Genomic DNA, 22,878 nt, shown 5'->3' with positions numbered 1-22,878 from the left:
TTGATGACCTTTTGAGGTCCCTTCCAGCTCTATGAGATAGGTATATCTCCATAGAAGCGAACCTTTCAGTGAGGAGCAAAGGGCACTGTGACACCAGATCATCTGTTTACTGCAAAATTCAGACCTGCTGTGTGTGGATCATCTATGGGGAGGGAAGTCAGAGGGTGTTCTCCCTCCCACAGCACACAAAGGGCCAACATGGGGCAGGATACAGAGCTAGCACTCAAGCAGCAGGCCCAGATAACATACCTATTCTATTCTCATTTCCAGCTGTGACTAACATCTCTCTCATGTTGTGCTCTCATCCTCTCCCCAGGGGGAGAACTGGGCATGCAATGGAGTGTTTTGTTTCACCAGGATTGGTTTGTGGTTTTAAATGCACACACTAACACAAACAGACTAGAGAAAGCAGGTCAAAGAATGCACCTTGTGTTTGCGGTGTGTGTGATGGGCCTTAGATCTGTTCCACAGTGTGAGATCGGCATGTGAGAAAGTTCCATCTTCTGCTTTACCATGAAGGTAGAAAGTTCCTTTGTGCCAGAGAAGCTGAGTTGTTGCCCACACTCCCCATCCCGAAACTCTAGGTTGTTTTTGATATCCTGCACCCAACACTTTGAAGACAAGGATTGAGTAGGGATGGGACGAGTGGTGGTGGAGGGCTGAGCAAGGAGAGGGGAAGGAGAGGAGGGACGCATGTGGTGAGCAGGGAGGGAACCAAGTAGGGGAGGAAGTGGGGCCTGGGTTGCTGCTGGGACTGAGTGGGGGTGGAGTGTGGGCAGGGCCATGTGTTGGAAGAGGCAGGATGGGGAGCTAGCCTCCCTGAGGGGAAGCTTCACCTGCTGCCCATGCTTAAACTCCTGGATGTCTGCCACCTCTCTCAGGCAGGACATCAGTATCTCATAGTCAACAGTGTTGAATGCTGCAGAGATATCCAGGAGGGTGAGAATGAATGTCTCCCTTTATCCATTGACAGCAGGAGATCATCCATAAGTGCCATTAGAGCTGTTTTCATCCCATGTCCCGGCCTGAATCCAGAGTGTGTTGCGTCTAGAATGTTGGCCTCAGTTAGATTGGCTTGCTGCTGGCCTATTGCTATCTTCTCTATGAGGGTGCTCAGGAATGAGAGGTTTGACACTGGGAGCCAGTTGGCTAGAACCAATGTGTCCAGATTTCTTCAGTGTTGGTCGGCCTACCCCTACTGTATGTTTGAAGGAGGAAGGGAAGAGTCCGTCCCGGAATGATGCGTTGACCATTTCTTCACAAGTGGCATCAACTGCTTATAACTAAGGCTGCAAGTTTTTCACAGAAGTCATGGATTCTGTGACTTTCCGGGACCTCTGTGACTTCTGTAGCAGCTGGTGCAGCAGACCCCAGGGCTGCCTGAGCTGCTGGGGTGGCCCTGGGGCCAGCTGTACCAGTCACTGCTTGGGTGGCCCCAGGCAGCTGATCTCAGGCACTGTCCCAGAGCAGTGGTCCAGGAGCAGCAGCAGGACCCCAGGCCACCTTCCTCCTCCCCCCCCAGGAGCAGCAGATCCACTGAAGCCTCCCTCCCAGGAACAGCTTTGTCTTTGGGAGTGCTTCCCCCCAGTCCCTAAGACTTAATTAGGGGGTATTTTTAGTAAAAGTCATGGACAGGCCATGACTTTTTGTTTATTGCCAGTGACCCGTGACTAAATCGTAGCCTTACTTATAACTTTCACCAGCCAGGAAAGGAACGGGTCAGATTCACAGGTGTTGGGTTGAGACTCCTTCAGCATACCCAGGACTGCTTGAATGTGCTCAACTCTGGTTGCTTGGTGGGTTTAGAAGGGGAGCAGATCCATGATGCTTTTTGCTGGGTTCTGTTGCAGGCTATAGGCACTTGGGATTGATGAAATGTTTGAGCTCTCTGGCAGAATGGATGGAAGCTGAGAGGAAGGTTCTCTTGATCTGCAGTATAGTTACACTCCTCATCATTCCAGAGCCTTTGCAGGGCATGTTCACCTGGCTACGGAGGGTAGCCCCCAGTGGACAGTCTGGGGGCTACCCTCCATCTCTGGCAGTTGGCACAAAGGAGGAACACATGGTGAAGAGTGTTGCAGCGGTGAAGAGTGTTGCAGGATGTTGGTCTCTTAGCCCCCTGAGCCATCCTGCCCTACAGATGCAGGATAGGGGAGAGACTTCCCTATTGCTGCTCTGCTCCTCCTGAAGAGCATCTCGCACTTGCAGGAGCATAATTTTGTCCTAAGGAAGGAATGAGCTGCCCTCTGAACATAAGCTGCAGAAAGCCAAGACCAATGCTGGCAGGTAACAATGGAAAAGAATCAGAGTCACTTTCTTCTAATACTGAACAAGGAACTTTGTTAGAATAAGGGTAACAATGTTCTTCCTATGGCTCCTCTCTCTTTCTCTGCTTCACCACAGAGGTTCTACCTCTCTTGCTTTGCACTGAAAATACCCATCAGAGATGGAAGTTATGCTGCTTTTTGACAGATTCTCAGGTGTTAAGATCAGATGAGACCTTTGTATATGATCATCTAGTCTGACCCGGGCCAGAGAACCTCATCCTGTAACTTGTTCATCAAGCCCATAGCTGCTTGTTGAACTCCAGTATGCCTTTTAGAAAGACGTTGCCTGCCAATTTGCCGCTTCAGAACCCAACCCCCTAAAATGAGGCTATTATTATAGGTTAACACAAGAACTTGGAGAACACCTGTAACCAAATGACACACACTTAGGAAATCAGAGCTGGCATGTCTGTATCTGGAAATTTAACTTGCCATGATATTTGCCTATCTGAGTAATGCCAGGTCCAGCTTTGCTCAGACTGCCATCAGTGGGCATTTTGCCAATACAATAGAACGTACAGAATGATATCAGTTGGAGTAGAATCACGCCCTTCGAGACAAAACTGCTTTTATTCCCCGTCCCCCTAAGTGCAGGATTCTTGGAGGGGCTTTCCCCTAACAATGCTCACTGAACTGGAGCTACCTGCTTACCTGAGTCCTGCTCCTACATACACACGGGAGTAACTACACTCATGGAAGTAGCCGTATTGACGTCAAGGAGAGCTCTTCCCTGCTTCACATTACTCACATGTGTGAATGCTGGCAGGATCAGCCCCTTACAAGGCTCCCATCTTTCTGGAACTGTATCCATTGCTATTTCATCAGAGGGTTATATGCGCTGGTTGGCATTTTCAAAAGAACCCAAGGGAGTTAGGCACCCAGCTCCCATTGAAAGTCAATGAGTGTTGACTCCCATTTGTGCCTTTGAAAATCTCCCCCATGGCCCAGGACAATAGTGAAATCGGCATTATCACTGTCCTACAGTGTTTGCCTTTTGTTACTGCTACTCTGTGCCTCTTCTCCAGGCCTCCATACATTATACATGGATATAATAGATGTGCAGAGATAGGTTACAAATGTGTAATTCAATCGAGAGGTTAGGGTACAATCATGACCCATGAGATCAAAGCACTCGGAGCAATTATCAGCATGCTGAGATTCAATTACAGATTCAGGTACCAACCTCTCTCCTCCCTGCCACAGGTTAATGCTTTTTTCTAACAGCATTATTCTAACAGAAGACTCTCCTCCACTCCCTTTGCATAGAACTCTTAGTATATTAGCAGGAGTGGTGTTCTTCAATCACAGAGATTGGGATGTTCACACTACATCAAAGAGAATATGTAAAGAACAAGGGTGGTTTGAGATGAGGGGCCAGATCCAAGTCCCAGCTGCCTTGTGCTGTTCAAGCAGCTGGAAAGCACATGGCTCCAGATCCCTGAGCATGCTCCCTGTTTGGAGAAATCTTTGGGTGGCTTAGAGGCACCTTCCTGCTCTTATACATTCCTTCTCACCCCCCACACAAGGGGAAGTGGCCAGGCCAATGGCGGCATGGCTAGGCTATCCCTTCACCCCAGCTGCTTCCTGGCTGCTGGAATGGCCTGATCTCCAAAAAGATATGTTAGAACTGGAAAAGGTACAGGGAAGGGCAACAGAAATGACTAGAGGTGTGGAACAGCTTCCGTATGAGGAGAGATTAATAAGACTGGTACTTTTCAGCTTGGAAAAGAGATGACTAAGGGGTGATCTGACAGGATCTATACAATCATGACTGGTGTGGAGAAAGTAAATAAGGAAGTGCTATTTACTCCTTCTCATAACACAAGAACTAGGGGTTACCCAATGAAATTAATAGGCAGCAGGTTTAAAACAAACAAAAGGAAGTATTTCTTCACACAATGCACAGTCAACCTGTGGAACTCATTGCCAGGGGATGTTGTGAAAGCCAAGACTATAACAGGGTTCAAAAAATAACTAGATAAGTTCATGGAGGATAGGTCTATCAATGGCTATTAGCCAAGATGGTCAGGGACACAACCTCATACTTTAGATGTCCCTAAACCTCTGACTGTCAGCTCCTAGGACTAGACAACAGGATGGATCACTCAATGATTGCCTGTTCTGTTCATTCCCTTTGAAGCATCCGGCACCGGCCACTGTCGGAAGATACTGGGCTAGATGGACCATTGGTCTGACCCAGTAGGGCCTTTCTCATGTTCTTACTATAGCCTAGAGACTGTTCTAATTTATGCTGAGGCCTGGATTGCCCCCCTCTGGCTGTGCCCCGTGCCAGCTCCAGGAGTGAAGGAGTGGCTTACTTCTCCCTTCCTTCCTCCCAACCACCAGATCTTTCATTCATATCCCAGTCTGGAACCACTAATAGCACTAGAGAAAATACGCTAGAAGCTCTTAAGAGGACGGTGATATGGAAGGTGAGTGATCAGCTGTTGTAACCTGCACAGGTTGTGCCATGTTTGTCTTTCTTCCACAGGACAGAAGCGACTTTGTCTGTACAAAGTGCAAGCTGGTCTCCATATTGGAAGAGAAGGTTCGAGGGCTGGAGAAACAAGTATCGACTCTGCGTTGCATAAGGGAAAATGAAGATTTCCTGGACAGATGTCAGGAGATGCTTCTACGGCCACAATGTTCTGAAGATTCAGAGCAGGCGCAGCAGGGACAGAAGGATTGTGAAGAGGTTTGGCAGCATGTAACCTCCAGAAGGAGAAAGAGGAGCGTCCATGCACCAGCAATGGAGATACAGGTGAGCAATCGTTTCCATGTTCTCTCTACAGGTACTAATGCGGAGAGTGGACTAGATGACCCATCTGAGGGAAGGGAGCAGAAGGAGACTCCACCAATTGGAAGGCAAAAGATGCACTGTCCTAGGGATGGGGGTTCCACGACCACCACTCCCAAGAGGAGGAGGAGGGTGGTGGTGGTCGGGGACTCCCTCCTCAGGGGGACTGAGTCATCTATCTGCTGCCCCGACCGGGAAAACCGAGAGGTCTGCTGCTTGCCAGGAGCTAGGATACACGATGTGACGGAGAGACTGCCGAGACTCATCAAGCCCTCAGATCACTACCCATCCCTGCTTCTCCATGTGGGCACCAATGATACTGCCAAGAATGACCTTGAGCGGATCACTGCAGACTACGTGGCTCTGGGAAGAAGGATAAAGGAGTTTGAGGCGCAAGTGGTGTTCTCGTCCATCCTCCCTGTGCAAGGAAAAGTCCTGGGTAGAGACTGTCGAATCGTGAAAGTCAACGAATGGCTATGCAGGTGGTGTTGGAGAGAAGGCTTTGGATTCTTCGACCATGGGTTGGTGTTCCAAGAAGGAGGAGTGCTAGGCAGAGATGGGCTCCACCTAACAAAGAGAGGGAAGAGCATCTTTGCCAGCAGGCTGGCTAACCTAGTGAGGAGGGCTTTAAACTAGGTTCACTTGGGGGAAGGAGACCAAAGCCCTGAGGTAAGTGGGGAAATGGGATTCTGGGAGGAAGCACAAGCAGGAGAGCGCAAGAGGGGAGGACTCCTGTCTCATGCTGAGAAAGAGGGACGATGGATGAGTTATCTTAAGTGCCTATACACAAATGCAAGAAGCCTGGGAAACAAGCAGGGAGAACTGGAAGTCCTGGCACAGTCAGGGAACTATGATGCGATTGGAATAACGGAGACTTGGTGGGATAACTCACATGACTGGAGTACTGTCATGGATGGATATAAACTGTTCAGGAAGGACAGGCAGGGCAGAAAAAGTCGGGGGTTGCGTTGTATGTAAGAGAGGAGTATGACTGCTCAGAGCTCTGGTATGAAACTGCAGAAAAACCTGAGAGTCTCTGGATAAAGTTGAGAAGTGTGAGCAGCAAGGGTGATGTCGTGGTCGGAGTCTGCTATAGACCACCAGACCAGGGGGATGAGGTGGATGAGGCTTTCTTCTGGCAACTAGCAGAAGTTGCTAGATCACAGGCCCTGGTTCTCATGGGAGACTTTAATCACCTTGATATCTGCTGGGAGAGCAATACAGCGGTGCACAGACAATCCAGGAAGTTTTTGGAAAGTGTAGGGGACAATTTCCTGGTGCAAGTGCTAGAGGAACCAACTAGGGGCAGAGCTTTTCTTGACCTGCTGCTCACAAACAGGGAAGTATTAGTAGGGGAAGCAAAAGTGGATGGGAACCTGGGAGGCAGTGACCATGAGATGGTCGAGTTCAGGATCCTGACACAAGGAAGAAAGGAGAGCAGCAGAATATGGACCTTGGAATTCAGAAAAGCAGACTTTGACTCCCTCAGGGAACAGATGGGCAGGATCCCCTGGGAGGATAACATGAAGGGCAAAGGGGTCCAGGAGAGCTGGCTGTATTTTAAAGAATCCTTATTGCGGTTGCAGGAACAAACCATCCCGATGTGTAGAAATAATAGTAAATATGGCAAGCAACCAGCTTGGCTAAACAGTGAAATCCTTGCTATCTTAAATGCAAAAAAAAAGCTAACAAGAAGTGGAAGGTTGGACAAATGACCAGGGAGGAGTATACAAATATTGCTCAGGCATGCAGGAGTGAAATCAGGAAGGCCAAATCACACTTGGAGTTGCAGCTAGCGAGAGATGTTAAGAGTAACAAGAAGGGTTTCTTCAGGTATGTTAGCAACAAGAAGAAAGTCAAGGAAAGTGTGGGCCCCTTACTGAATGAGGGAGGCAACCTAGTGACCGAGGATGTGGAAAAAGCTAATGTACTCAAATGCTTTTTTTGCCTCTGTCTTCACGAACAAGGTCAGCTCCCAGACTGCTGCACTCGGCAGCACAGTATGGGGAGAAGGTGACCAGCCTCTGTGGAGAAGGAAGTGGTTCAAGACTATTTAGAAAAACTGGATGTGTACAAGTCCATGGGGCCGGATGCACTGCATCCGAGGGTGCTAAAGGAATTCGCGGATGAGATTGCAGAGCCATTAGCCATTATTTTTGAAAACTCATGGCGATCGGGGGAGGTCCCAGATGACTGGAAAAAGGCTAATGTAGTGCCCATCTTTAAAAAAAGGAAGAAGGAGGATCCGGGGAACTACAGGCCAGTCAGCCTCACCTCAGTCCCTGGAAAAATCATGGAGCAGGTCCGCAAGGAATCAATTATGAAACACTTAGAGGAGAGGAAAGTGATCAGAAACAGTCAGCATGGATTCACCAAGGGGAAGTTGTGCCTAACTAACCTAATTGCCTTCTATGATGAGATAACTGGCTCTGTGGATGAGGGGAAAGCAGTGGATGTGTTATTCCTTGACTTTAGCAAAGATTTTGATACGGTCTCCCACAGTATTCTTGCTGCCAAGTTAAAGAAGTATGGGCTGGATGAATGGACTGCAAGGTGGATAGAAAGCTGGCTAGATCGTCGGGCTCAATGGGTAGTGATCAATGGCTCCATGTCTAGTTGGCAGCCGGTTTCAAGTGGAGTGCCCCAAGGGTCGGTCCTGGGGCCGGTTTTGTTTAATATCTTTATTAATGATCTGGAGGATGGTGTGGACTGCACTCTCAGCAAGTTTGCAGATGACACTAAACTAGGAGGCGTGGTAAATACACTAGAGGGTAGGGATTGGATACAGAGGGACCTAGACAAATTAGAGGATTGGGCCAAAAAAAACCTGATGAGGTTCAACAAGGACAAGTGCAGAGTCCTGCACTTAGGACGGAAGAATCCCATGCACTGCTACAGACTAGGGACCGAATGGCTAGGTAGCAGTTCTGCAGAAAAGGACCTAGGGGTTACAGTGGACGAGAAGCTGGATATGAGTCAACAGTGTGCTCTTGTTGCCAAGAAGGCTAACGGCATTTTGGGCTGTATAAGTAGGGGCATTGCCAGCAGATCGAGGAACGTGATCGTTCCCCTTTATTCGACATTGGTGAGGCCTCATCTGGAATACTGTGTCCAGTTTTGGGCCCCACACTACAAGAAGGATGTGGAAAAATTGGAAAGAGTCCAGCGGAGGGCAACAAAAATGATTAGGGGTCTGGAGCACATGATTTATGAGGAGAGGCTGAGGGAACTGGGATTGTTTAGTCTCCAGAAGAGAAGAATGAGGGGGGATTTGATAGCAGCCTTCAACTACCTGAAGGGGGGTTCCAAAGAGGATGGAGCTCGGCTGTTCTCAGTGGTGGCAGATGACAGAACAAGGAGCAATGGTCTCAAGTTGCAGTGGGGGAGGTTCAGTTTGGATATTAGGACACACTATTTCACTAGGAGGGTGGTGAAGCACTGGAATGCGTTACCTAGGGAGGTGGTGGAGTCTCCTTCCTTGGAGGTTTTTAAGGCCCGGCTTGACAAAGCCCTGGCTGGGATGATTTAGTTGGGAATTGGTCCTGCTTTGAGCAGGGGGTTGGACTAGATGACCTCTTGAGGTCCCTTCCAACCCTGATATTCTATGATTCTATGAAGGGTGAGCGGTGCATTAGACATCAGGATTAGAAATCTTATGACAAGGCCAGGGCCTCAGCCATCCCAGCAGGGGGCATGCTAGGGAGTAGGCCATTCACTGTAACTCTAATCCCAAATTCTCAGCCTGAAGGAGCCATAGGTGCTGGAACTAAGGGTGTGGGGGGTGCTGCAGCACCCCCTAGCTTGAAGTGGTTTCCATTATATCCAGGGTTTACAGTTCGGTTCAATGGCTCTCAGCACCCCCACTATACACATTGCTCCTGGAAGGAGCTGTTCTAGGGAATAGCATAGGAAAGCTGGCTGCAGCTGGCACCCAAACCACCTCGTGCCACAGTCTGCCAGTTCAGACATGATGGTAAGGGATGGTGCCTGAGGGCTGGCTGAGAAGGCTTTATAAATACACAAGAAATAAATGGCACAGAGTGGAATAAAGACAGCGCCAGCAAAGAGGAAACAGGAGGGAAGAGGGTGCCAAAGGTACTGAAAAGAACATGTAATTCTAGCACAGGAGGCTGGTGAACAATCCTGTCAGTACACACAGACACATATGTCCTGCGGGTCTAATTACAGCAAGGCAGAGAGCAGGGCACAACAGCCACACAGCAGCTACCTGCCAATGCACAGCTCTGCAGCCTGTCGCTGAGCTACCTGGACTGCTGCTTGGGAAGCTCTCTTCACTCCACCCTACATTTACAGAGTACATGCCAGTAGCTGCTGGCCCAGACATTCCAGTCACATGCAGGTCCACAGCATTAGACAAGACCTAGATATTGTTATTATTTATTATTATTGCTGGTGCTTCCAAGTAGTACAGGATGGGGTAAATGGAGACAAATGCCCTCAAACCTACAAGCAAAACCACCACAGATGTGTGGGTGGCACCAGTGGTTGGCACTTCCCATGCCCAGACTTTGTGATCTTTAGTAACAATGCAGTAATGGGGCGGGGGTGCCATCCACCCCCCCCCCCTTTTTTATTTTTATTTTTAATTTTTTTGCTTGGGGTGACAGTGCTGGGAGCCGGCCCTGGCCCAGCCACTCGCCCTGTCAGCGCAGGAGCTGGGATCCGCGCCCCCTGCCCAGCCCGGCGGCACCCTGCACAGCCCACTCAGGGAAACACCACGCTGCCCTGGGGAGACTTGGAGCGGCAGCAGGACCCCTCCTCCCTCCCTGCATCCCGGGCCCCGCTTCCCTCCCTCCCCGGCTCCTCACTCACTCCGGGAGTTCCTCTCACTGCCACCGCCACAGCCCAGGCTGCGGCGGCGGCGAGAGGGGCTCCCAGAGTCAGGGCTGCCCGGGGGGGAGGGGAGGGCAAGTGGGGCAATTTGGGTTTCAGCTGGTAAGGGGGCGGGGCTGCGAGCTGCAGCTGAGCGGCGGGAACACAGGCCCCTCTGGAGACACCACACCGCGGCAGCGCTGTCCGGGAGAGGGGGTAAGCGGCATGGTAAGGGGCCGAGGCCAGGCACCCCCCCGGCCCCATCCCCCACAGCCCTGATCCCCCAGCTCTGAGCCCAGCCCCTCTGAGCTGGGCACCCCCAACCCCATCCCCCACAGCCCTGACCCCCAGCTCTGAGCCCAGCCCCTCTGAGCCGGGCACTCCCCGACCCCATCCCCCCACAGCCCTGACCCCCAGCTCTGAGCCCAGCTCCTCTGAGCCAGGCACCCCGCGACCCCATCCCCCCACAGCCCTGACCCCCAGCTCTGAGCCCAGCCCCTCTGAGCCGGGCACCCCCCCGGCCCCATCCCCCCCTCAGACCAGACCCCCAGCTCCAAGCCCAGCCCCTCTGAGCTGGGTACCCCCCGACCCCATTACCCCCACAGCCCTGACCCCAGCTCCGAGCCCAACCCCTCTGAGCCGGACCCCCTGACACCATCCCTCTCACAGCCCTGACCCTCAGCTCTGAGCCCAGCCCCTCTGAGCCGGACACCCTCTGACCCCATCTCCCCACAGCCCTGAGTCCAGCCCCTGTGAGCCGGGCACCCCCCAACCCAGAGCCCAGCTCCCCACCCAGCCCTGGGCAACAGCAGCACCACCCCCAGGCAGTGACAGCCCATTGGCACCAACCATCACCATCACCCAGCAACAGCCCATTATGTAATTGCAAATGTATACATACCATTAAAGCATTTAATGTTTTTAAATAATGTATTTAGTGTATTTTCAAATTATTACAAATTAATTTTTGAATGTATTTCACTAGTTATTTTTTACATTTCCAAATACATGTTACTATAGTATTGCAACTTTTTTTTATGGAAGGGGCCCCCAAAATTGCTTTGCCCCAGGCCCCCTGAATCCTCTGGGCGGCCCTGCCCAGAGTGTGTGAGGAGCCGGGGAGGGAAGGAAGCGGGGTCCCCTGGAGCCAAGCCCAGGCTGTGGCAGCGGCAAGAGGGGCTCCTGGAGTGTGTGAGGAGGTGAGCGGCCGGCTGGGCTCGTCGGTACTGAGCAGGTAGCCCCGCAGCTGGAGATCCTCGCCTTCCCGCCCGCTGGGGCTGGTCCAGGGCATGGTGAGGCTGAAGAGGAGCAGGTCCAGGGGGCTCTCCAGGTCCTCGGCCGCCAGCATGTCAGGGGTGAGGGTGGTGAGCACGAACTGATCCACCTCGGCCACCAGCAGCGCCGCAAAGCCCAGGGAGGGGGCTGTGTTCTCCGTGCTGCCTCGCAGCTGCACCGCCACCTGGAAGTACTCCCGTTCCGCGCTGCCCAGCAGCTCCACCCGCATGGGGACAGAGTCGTGGCTGGGCCAGAGCTCGGCCACCATGTGCTGGTAGCGGATCCCACATTTGGGGGGGACCCAGTGCTGGGGCGTCAGGAGGTGTGTGGGGGGGCCACTGGTGGGCATGGGGGAAGGTCAGGGCTGGGGGGGGCAGCCAAAAATTTTTTTTGCTTGGGGCAGCAAAAAACCTAGAGCCGGCCCTGGATGGTACCCCAATCTCCAACTCCTTGGGCCCCATCCTGTCATCCTTACTCAGTTGGGAGCTTGGCCAAGGAAGGATGGCCCAATATTTACACTGGTGTGCTGTCCAATACTTTTTGGGACAGTGACAGCAACAGTGATACCAGTAACTATCCATTTACACTGAGGAGTCAGACAGTCAGAGTCCCCTCCAGGAGCCTGCACAGCTCAACTGGTCCATCATTCCAGCACAACAAACACACTGTGAATAAAAACATGTTCCACAAAATGCTAGTGGTATGATCAGAGGGACTGACGGGGAACCACAGCCAACATTTTGAAACTTATGTTCCTAAAGGCTGGCATCTAAACAAATGACTTGATTTTCAAAGATGCTGAGCACCTGCCTTAAGGAGCTTGGCTTGTTTAGCCTGTCTAAAGGAAGGCTGAGGCAAGATATGATTGCTCTATATAAGTACATCAGAGGGATAAACACCAGAGGAGTTATTTAAGTTAAGGGCAATGTTGGCACAAGATGAGAGGGTTACTCAGCCTGTGCAGTAACTGAGGTTCTTCGAGCTGTGTCCCTGTGGGTGCTTCACTGTAGGAGCAGCAGTGCCCCCTGCACCTGGGATCAGAGATCTTCATCAATAGCATCCGTCGGACTGAACATAGAGTCATAGAACCATAGAATATTAGGGTTGGAAGAGACCTCAGGAGGTCATCCAGTCCAACACCCTGCTCAAAGCAGGACCAACACCAACTAAATCATCCCAGCCAGGGCTTTGTCAAGCCGGGCCTTAAAAACCTCTAAGGATGGAGATTCCATCACCTTCCTAGGTAACACATTCCAGTGCTTCACCACCCTCCTAGTGAAATAGTGTTTCCTAATATCCAACCTAGGCATAGTGATGGCTAAAAATGTCTGCTGATGCTCATGTGGCCACTTTGCAAATGTCAGCAATGGGGACATTATTGAGAAAGGCAATTGCGGTAGAGAGCAAATGGGTGGAATGTGTTTCAGGAGGTGGTTGTTGATTGTGTAGTTGGTAGGACAGATGTATACATTGTGAGATCCACTTGGAGATGGCTGCGCCTTTCAATCTCTCGGCCGATGAGAGGAATAATCGTGCGATTTTTGGAAAGGTTTAGTTCTGTCCAGGTAGAAAGCTAATGCTTGTCTGATGTCCAGGGTGTGCAATGCTGCCTCCTGTTGGTTGCTGTGTGGCTTTGGAAAAAAGCAAGAAAGGTGGATAGGTTGGTATGGATGGGAAGAGGATGGTACCTTGGGTAAAAACTTGGGATGTTGATGTAGTGCAGGGGTCGGCAACCTATGGCACATGTGCCAAAGACGGCATGCGAGCCGATTTTTAATGGCACGCTGCTGCCTGCCGGAGAGAATGGGCCAGAACCAGGGAGAAGGTAGGTACCCACTGTATGTGGGCAGGGGCAGGACCCCAGACGGCAGCGGGCTGAGCGGGTCTGGCAGCTGGGATCCCGGCTGGCAGGAGCCGGCGGATGGAACCCCTGAGTGGCAACGGGCTGAGCCACTCAGTCCACTGCCGGTCTGGGGTCCCAGCCACCGGCCCCGCACAGCCCACTGCCAGTCTGTGGTTCTGGCTGCCAGACCCTTGCCAGATGGGGTCCCGGCCGTAGGCCCTGCTCAGCCCGCTGCAGGCCTAGGTGAACAGAACCCCAGACCAGCAGCGGGCTGAGCGGGCCGGTGGCATAAGATCAACTTTTTAATTTAATTGTAAATGAAGCTTCTTAAACATTTTTAAAACCTTATTTATTTTACACTACAACAATAGTTTAGTTATATAATATATAGACTTATAGAGAAAGACCTTCTAAAAAACATTAAAATGTATTACCGTCACGTGAAACCTTAAATTAAAGTGAATAAATGAAGACTCGGCACACCACTTCTGAAAGGTTGCCGACCCCTGATGTAGTGTAACCTTGTCCTTATGAAAAATTGTGTACAAGGGCCATGTCATAAGGACTCCAATTTTGCCAACCTCTCGAGCAGAGGTGATAGCGACAAAGAATGATATTTTCATAGATAAATGAATGTAAGAACATGTTGTCATTGCTTCGAATTAAGGTCTAGTAAGAGTGTAGGATGAGGCCAGGGTCAGGTCCAGTATGTGTGCGTAAAGATTTTGGAGGCCCTTCAAGAAACATTTTGTGAGTAGGTGGGTGAAGACGGAGTGGCCATCTATCTGATCATGAAAAGTCGTGATGGCTGCCAAATGCACACAAATTGAGCTTGTGGATAACCCTGATCATTTAAGGTGTAAAATATAGTCCAAGATAAGTGTCAATGGAGTGCTCATTGTCTCGACTTGATGGGAGATGCACCAGGATTGGAATCTAATCCATTTGTGGAGGTAAGTGCATCTAGTCATGTCGCCTCTGCTATTCAAGAGTACTTGTTTAATTATTTCTGAACAGGTTATTTCTGAATCCAAGAACCATGAAGTAGTCATGCTTTCAGGTGGAGCACTTGTGGATTGGGATGAAGGATGCGATCCATGTCCTGTGAAAGGAGTCACGGAGTGGAATGGAGAGAGATCAGAGGGCAAACCTTCATGCGAATGAGGTAAGTCTACCAGATCTGTCATGGCCATGTCAGAGCTATAAGGATGACATGGGCTCAATCCCCTTGTATCTTGTGGTGTACTCGGAACAGAAATGGGAAGGGAGGAAAGACATAGAGTAGCGGCGCATCCCATGTGATGAGGAATGCATCTCCTAGGGATCCATGTCCCAGTCCCACTCTCGAGCAGAATTGAGGGGAACAGGTGTTCTCTGGTGTGGCAAAGATGTCTATGGTGGGGAATCCCCAGCAGATGAAGATGTAGTGAAGGGCTCACGTATCTAGTTCCCATCCATGATCGTGGGAAAATCTCCTGCTCAAGGAGTTTGCAGTTTGCAGTGGTGTTCTGGTGTCCAGGGAGGTATGTAGCTGAGATGGTGATGCCATGTTGGATACGTCAGTTCCATAATTTCAGTTCCTCCGAGCATAGAGAGTGGGACCTCGTTCTGCCCTGCCTGTTGACGTAGATCATGCAGGCGATATTGTCCATCATGACTCTGGTGCAATGTGCGATCAGTGGGAGAAAGTGTCGGCAGGCATTGCAGACTGCTCGTAGCTCTAGGAGGTTGATGTGCAGTATGGATTTGGTTAAGGACCATATGCCCTGCACTGTATGAGTGTGAAGGTGCACTCCCAAACCAATTTAGGAGGCATTGGTTGTTAGAATCATGGACGGTGCTGGTTGAAGGAAAGGAACCCTGACACATATGTTCAGGGGCTGTGACCACCAGAGTAGTGAGTCCTTGACTGTCATAGTCATGGATAGGAGTTTGTGCATGCTGTGTCTCTGAGGTACATAGACTGCACTTAGCCACTCCTGAAGACACTGCATGTGTAACTGGGTGAACTTGACCATGAACATGGCCACTGCTATGTGGAGACATGTTGTCACGGTTCCCTCCACCACGCTGAACTCTGGGGTACAGATGTGGGGACCTGCATGAAAGACCCCCTAAGCTTATATTCTACCAGCTTAGGTTAAAACTTCTCCAAGGCAAAAATTCCTTTCCTTGTCCTTGGACGGTATTGCTGCCACCACCAAGTGATTTACACAAAAATTCAGGGAAGGGTCACTTGGAATCCCTATCCTCCCAAAATATCCCCCCAAACCCCTTCACCCCCTTTCCTGGGGAGACTTAAAAATAATATACCAACCAGTTGCCTTAGCAATGTGAGCACAGACCAGACCCTTTGTCTTCAGGACACTGAAAATCGATCAGGTTCTTAAAGAAGAACTTTATTTATAAAGAAAAAAATAAAAGAATCACACCTGAAAAATCAGGATGGAAGGTAACTTTACTGGGGTAATAAAAAGATCTAAAACACAGAGTATTCCCCTCTGGGCTCAGCTTCACAGTACAAAAACAGGAATAAAACGACCTCTGTAGCATAGGAAAATTCACAAGCCAAAACAAAAGATAACCTAATGCATTTCTTTGCCCTACTCACAGTTTCTGTGGTTTCAGATGGATTATTCCAGATATATTTTTAGGAGATATTGTATCTGCTTGGCTTCTCCCTCCATCCGGAGAGGGAACAACACACAGAACAAAAACAAATCCTCCCCCCCGCAGATTTGAAAGTATCTTCTTTTCTCATTGGTCCTTCTGGTCAGGCGCCAACTAGGTTATTTGAACTGCTTAACCCTTTACAGGTAAGGTAATCCAGTGCAGCTGACAAGGATACATAAAGTTTGCTACTCTTCCCCCTATATCCATGACACATGTCCTGGCTTAGATTTTGGGGTAGGTTCTCACTATGGATACAAGATCAACTGTAGTAAAAAATCTGTGAGCTAGGAGGAAAGCTCTGGCTTGTATTGCATTCAGTTGTGCCCCGATAAACTCCAGGTGTTGCACTGGTGTCAGTGTAGATTTCTCCAAGTTTATGTGAAGGCCAAGGCTTGAGAAAAAGTCCATTATTATTCAAACGGTGTGAAGGGCATTGGTTTCAGATGAGGCCTTGAGAAGATAGTCATTGAAGTATGGAAAGATGACAATGCCCTCTTTTGATAGGTAGGCAGCAACTACCTCAAGGACTTTGGAGAACACGCGAGGTGCTGTCAACAGTCTGAAGGGTAGTACCTTTGACTGATAGTGATCAGTCCCCATTATGAACTGGAGAAACCATCTGTGGGCAGGATGTATTTTGATATGAAAATATGTGTCTTGGAGGTCAAGGGCCTAGAACCAGTCCCCCTGGTCCAGTGCTGGGATAATTATGGAGAGGGTAACCATCTTGAAGTGTTGCAGTTTGATGAACTTGTTTAGGTTTCAAAGGTCCAGGATTGGTCTCCACCCACTGGATTTCTTTTGGACCAGAAAATGGGAGTAAAAACCCTTCCCTCTGTGCTGGGAGGGGACCTGTTCTATGGCTACCAGTTGCAGAAGGTGATTTATTTATTTTCGTAGGATGGGTTCATGAGAAGGGTCCCTGAAAAGGGATGGGGAGGAAGGTGTGGCAGGGTGGGATAGATAGGAAAGGGATGGAGTGTCCTTCCTTGATGATCTCTAGAACCCACTTGTTCAAGGTAATCAGCCACCATGATGGAAAGCGGTCACCAAACTGCTGGGATGTCGGAGATGGTTGATGTGACTGGAACAGGGGGAGGCTTCTCAGGGCCTTGACCACACCTTCAAAATTGTTGTTTGGTTGACAGCGTGTGAGAGGTAGCCCCTTGAGGAGTCATATGCCTGTGTTTGGTAGAGGGCTTCTGGCGACAGCACTGGGTATCGTATTGCTTCTGGGGAGTGTATTGTGGTGGTCGGAATCATGGGGGAAGTTGGTATATCCCTAGGCGTCTCTTCAGTGCTGGTGTGTACATGCTGAGAGAGTGGATAGTTGCTTGGAAATCATTAAGGGAGTGTAGGGATTCATCCATACATTCAGCAAATAATTTGGGGTCCTCAAAGGGTAGGTCTATGAGGGTGGTTTGTACCTCCTTAGGAAGGCCGACTTAGTAGAGCGTGAGAGCCATGCAGGGTCTGATGCTGGATGCAGTGATTTCTCCATGAGGAGAAGTTGCAACTGAATGTCCCTATCTTTTCTGGCCCTGGTAGTGAGGTTGTGGCAGTGAGCACACTTTTGGGGGATGTGTCCCTCTCCCAGGAAGTGAATGCACTGTGGCTGAGCGTCTGTTACCAGGAAGAATATCTGGCAGGAAATGCACCTCTTAAACCCAGGAGATCTGGGCATAAGGATTGGGGGGGGAAAGCTTCCCAGTTGGGAAGGGCAGAAAGTGGGAAAATGAAAACCTACAAACTAATGGAAAGGGTAAGAAGGTGTAAAAGCGGATTTAATTTTTATAAGGAGAGGACAAAAAGGGAGGAATCAACTATTAAACTATAATAAAGGTAACAGGTAAGGCACTATCTAACAGGGCAAAAGGAGAAGCGGGCTTGGCTGCAGACTCTGTCCCAGACCAAAGGCAGTAGAGAAGAAACTGGGGGGTGGTCAGACCACACAATGCTATATATATGTCCTGCTCATGGCGTGAGATGGGGGAGGTGCGCATGCGCGGTCTGACAAGCACTGCTGATGAAAATCTCCAATCCCAGGCGCAGGGTGCGCTGCCGCACGTACTGTGGAACATCCATAGGGACATCACTTGAAGAAGAACAAATGGATATAAGCAGTCCATCAACAAGCTTAGGCTTGAAATTAGATGAAGGTTTCTTACCATTACAGGAGTGAAGTTCTGGAGCTGGGGGAAAAACCTAACTTGTTTCAAGACTGAACCTGATAACTTAAGTTTATGGAGTGGATGGTATGGGAGGTTGTCTACAAGGGCATATGGCCCCTCTATGACTACAATTAGCAAATATCTCCAGTGGCTGGTTATGGAACACTAGATGAGGAGGACTCTGAGTTACTACAGAGAATTCTTTCCCAGGTGCCTGGCTGGTGGATCTCGTCCACATGCTCAGGGTCTAATTTATCGCCATATTTTGGGTCGGGAAGGAATTTTTCCCCAGCTCAGATTGGCAGAGATCCTGGCTTTTTTTCACTTTCCTCTGCATTGTGGGGCATGGGTCACTTGCAGGTTTAAACTCGTGTAAATGGTGGATTCTGTGTAACTTGAAGTTTTTAAATCATGATTTGAGGACTTCAGTAACTCAGCCAAAGGTTAGAGGTCTATTACAGGAGTGGGTGGGTGAGGTTATGTGGTCTGCGATGTGCAGGAGGTCAGACTAGATGATCATGATAGTCTCTTCTGGCCTTAAAGTCTATAAACTCTTATTGAAGTCTGTGGGATCTGCAGCTGCCTCTGAAAAATCACTTATTTACAAGCTTAAATATAGATTTAGGTACTTAATGTTTGCATCTGACTATGAAATTTTTGACGTGTAATTTTTGATGTTTGTTGTGCAGCTCTTTGGTGATGTAAATCAGCATAGTTACACTGGTTTCAATAGAGCTACCCTGATTTATTTCAGCTGGGGCGCTGGCCCTGTACATCTAAAACCTTACCCATAATGTTACCTTTATATGAATTTTTGCACCAAACTTAGAGAAGTATCCTGAGAATTGGGCCTGGGGCACCAACACTACTTAGCTGATTTCCTCTCACACTTCCCTCCTGTGCCCGGGTCTATCTCTGATAGGGACATTTTAGAGGTATTTAGGCATTGCTGTACTCCATGCTGCAGCACTTAATTGATTTAGGAGCCAAAATCTCATTTTCAAAAGGGATTTAACCACTCACCCTCCCCTCAGCTTACTGCTGGTCCTCCAAATATTTCATTCTGCAGACCAACAGGAAAGACTCTGTGATCCACTGGTGTGATCTGTGCCCCACACTTTGAGAACCTCTTCTGCACAGAACCTCGGTACAGAGTCTCCCCGCTAGAAGTGTTGTAATGAATGGGATAAGCTGTGGAGGAGTCACAGTCTCCTCCAGTCACAACCACTCTCATCAGAAAGCAATGTGTGCTGTACAAGTACCGGCTATGGGGAAGCTCAAAGCTCGTTCAAACACAGCTTTTTCCAACAGGAGCCTTAGGGAACAATGTGAGAGCCCTGGTTCTGTGATGGGGCATCCTTGAAGAAGGTGACAGATGAGGAGCTCAATCTTGTGGAACATGTACAGCTCGAGTCAGAGCAGGGGATGTCACATTAAGAATTTGGTAGCACTGTCTGATGCACATCAAGACCCACTTAAAAGAGTCTTTGAGCTGATATTGCTGAGCCCTTGGATCTTTCCATGACAGAGGTGAAAAGTCTAGGGGACTTCCAGAAGGCCTTTGTCCTATCAAGGGAGAAGGGCATGGATCTCCTGACGTCTAGGGTATGTAGTATAACCTCCCTATTGTCTTGGTGAGGCTTGGTGTAGAAGACTGGAAAGTGAATTGATTGATTCATGTGAAATGGGGAGGTTACCTTAGGGATGCACTTTGGATGTGGTCTCATTGTAATCTTGTCTGGAAAGAATAACGGGGGGCGGTGAGGAGGATGCGCCATCAGAGCTCCTATTCTCCTGGCCGAGGTAATCGCTATCAGGAAGACCATTTTCATTGATAGATACATCAGTGAACAGGTGGCCAATGGTTCAAAGGGCCTAGTCAATCCTTTCAGTACCAGGTTGAGGTCCCATGAGGGAGTAGGGAGTTGAGGTTGCAGGAAGAGATACTTCTTAGTGGTTGGGTGTGACAGCACTGATTATCCCTCAACAGGTTGGTGATGTGACATTGCACTCCATAATGTTTTATGGAAATATGCTTATGAGTGTAAATATGATGTAACTGGTACATGCTTTATGCAAAAGGTCTCTTGTAAGGTATCATTACAAAGCTTATAATCTACGGAGTGTGTTCATTCTATTTGTATGTATGTATCATTCTTGTATCTGAAGCTAGCTACTTTGTTCATGAGTCTTCCCCACAGCCCCCTACTTCTAAAGGCTTTGGGTCAAAGAAACAGATTGCTCACCCCTCTCACAAGCTATCTAAGAAGAGAGCAGGAAGTCCCCATAATGAGCCCTGAGATAGCCGTAAGTGGTCTCTGTCTTGCTCGGTATCTTCGATCCCGTTGGCACCAAGACCATCTCAGTCCAGTATCCATAGCTCATGTAAACTGGCAGCAGCTGGTACCACTGACATTTCCATGGACTCGATGGGCACGGGCACCGAGTCATCAGCAATGAGGCACAGGAGTAAGCACTCTGCTAAAAAGGCACTGTCGGTATGCAAGTCTTCATCAATACCATCACTGATGCTTCATCCAGCACCAGAACAGCCAGTACAGACAAGATCCTCATCCTCCCCAGCACTGACAGACACAGGGACTGTTGGCACTGGTGGAATTCCGCCACTCCAGGGAAATCCGCATACCAGACATACTGGAGTTCCCACTTCTTGGTACCGGAACCTCCACACCGAGCTTCTGCTTGGAATGGGAATCATCACTGCTGCCATGCCATGCTCCCCCACTTGCTAGTGAGAATTCAGACAGCGAACCAGAGGAGGTGGCTGGAGACCTAACCCATTCATTACCAGACTCTCCGGTGCTTGGGGTAGAAGTAAAGGCCCTTGTGTTTTGCGTTTTCACTGGACTTCACTTTCAATCTTAATTCTTGCTAACAAAGTGTTTTGTTTTCCAATTGTAGCTCGGAGAGAGCCTTTGTCCGATGCACTGCATTGTAAGAGTAACATGCATCAGCTCTGTGTGGCCAGGTGAAGAGGAGACTGGAAGGTGACAGCTCTTTGTTGGAAAGGTGCCTCCTACTGGCCAATTTACAAAGCACTATTGAGGTGTGTCTGAGGTAAGGCAGCTCACTCCCCTGGTTATGCTGTAAGGAATGACCCCCAGCCAGCAGAAAGGGCTCTAGAGCGAAGGAATCAGCACAAACTGATGAAAATAGGAGTTGGGCAAGCCAGTCTTGGATCAAATGCAAGGCTTTATGGTTTGCTGTTATAGAGCGTGAGCAAGAGGGAGAAGAGGAGGAAAGCTACAGTGAGCCAGAGTCCTTGAAGCCAGGCCGAGGCAGGGGCATGTGGACAGCACGGTGTTAATCAGTCAGTGTTGGAGAGTTTGGTGGAGAGATTTTTCCTATCAATATTTCAGCTCGAAATTCAGCAGTGACAGAGGGCTCCGGTTTCAGAAGTGCCCACTACAAATCTTGGGCCATGGCAAGTATTTACCACACTTTGTTCAGGGAAATATTTAGAGGAAACCTGAGAGCCTGATCAGGATTTCAGACCTGGCTTCTCAGGTCGCCTGCTGTGAGATCATAATGCCAATTCTGCAGCTGCCATTCTCTCCTGCTGCCAAAGGGCAGAGCCCATGGAAACCTGTGCAAAACGAGAGCTTTAGCTGAGCATTTTCACCCTCCATTGTGACACCAACTCCTCCAGAAAGGCTCCTTATCAGCTCTGTATCAGCATGGCTTCCTGGGTACCTGTATCACCATCTGAGGCAGTGATAGATGGAATATGCACCAGCAGAGGTCTACCCAGCCATCCCATCCCCTGCCTCTGGCCAGGGACAGAGACAAAAGTGTTCCCATCTATTAATAGCAAGCCAAGAGAGGGACAGGACATGGAATTTCTGTGACTGGGTACCAGGTGGGGCAGCAAGTTCACCTAGCAGGCAGGCACTGCCATCTTCCCATGGCCCCTGCTGGTAGTGAGGACAGTAAACATGTGACTGGCGCATTGCCATTTCATGGCTGGGGCTAGTGGTGCCCCAGGGGGGAGAGATGGAAGGGACTGGGGTGTCAGAGGACAGAGACTGGAATCCTAATGGGTGGCCAGGGTGGGGAGGAAAGGTCATTGCACACCCCCCACACAAAGGTCATTGCACGCCCCCACACACAAAGTGGCAAATGTCCCTAATCAAACTCCTCCCCGCTAACTGATCCATCCATACATCTCCAAGGTGTAAACCCCTCTTTGCTATCAAACTGTCCTGTATCCTGAGGCAACACCCTGTAAGAGGTAAGCCTTACCTCTAGGGTGCTCCCTTGTGCCTGAGCACAGCGTTGCAGGGGACTTTGCCTCACACTTCCTCTGGTGGCCACTTCCCTGACTACAATCCTCAGCACCAGCTGGTCCCTCCTCTGGAGTCCCTCACTGGGTTTCCTGTGACTCAGCTCTCTGGCCATGTCACACAAGAGTATGGTCCCCTTCCGGGATTCAATTCCACATAAAAGGTTCTCTGCTTCTCTGGGGTTCAACTTCAACTCCCTTACCCTTGTTGGCCCTAGCTCAGGACTCTTCTCCCTCCGGGAGACCTGTCTCCTTTGCAGTCTTCCCACTCCTTTGTCCAGGAGGCAATTCGTTACTCCTCCCCACGTGCAGAGCATGACTATTTGAGTCCTTTCCCTTGCCTTGCAGGTGATGGGGGTTATGCCAAAACCCAATGTCCTTGCCACCCAAACTCCCCCACACCCATTCCTCATTTTCTCTTTATTGTATCACCCCTCCCTTTCTATCCCCATGGCACATCTCTGTCTCCCCACGCACTGGGGTCACTGCAAACATGCTATGCATAGATCATAAACAGGAGTTCCCCAAACCCCATCCATTCACAACCCATTGAGGCTCCCCTCATTCCCTTCCTCACCTACAGGCTAGCAGTGGCTGGGATGAAAACTCAGCTCCACTCCCCAGTTCACCCTCAGACAGCCTCACTGTAAGCACTG

At 49.7% G+C, this 22,878-nt stretch overlaps 1 protein-coding gene across 1 annotated transcript in view; it reads right to left on the bottom strand.

Annotated features, from left to right (window-relative positions):
• The window catches only part of ESPNL (espin like), a 48,624-nt gene that overhangs the window by 13,066 nt on the left and 12,680 nt on the right, over positions 1-22,878 (bottom strand). The window contains exons 2-3 of the mRNA XM_054039772.1: positions 11,185-11,570; positions 837-919 (exon numbers count right to left, since the gene is read on the bottom strand). Of these exons, the coding sequence (XP_053895747.1) occupies positions 837-919; positions 11,185-11,570 (469 nt within the window). The remainder of the gene's footprint in view (positions 1-836; positions 920-11,184; positions 11,571-22,878) is intronic.

This window comes from Malaclemys terrapin, chromosome 9, assembly GCF_027887155.1.
Source record: "Malaclemys terrapin pileata isolate rMalTer1 chromosome 9, rMalTer1.hap1, whole genome shotgun sequence".
Classification (NCBI taxonomy): Eukaryota; Metazoa; Chordata; order Testudines; family Emydidae; genus Malaclemys; species Malaclemys terrapin.
The sequence above is the reverse complement of the archived record's forward strand: the minus strand, read 5'-3'. Positions and strand labels throughout refer to the sequence as shown.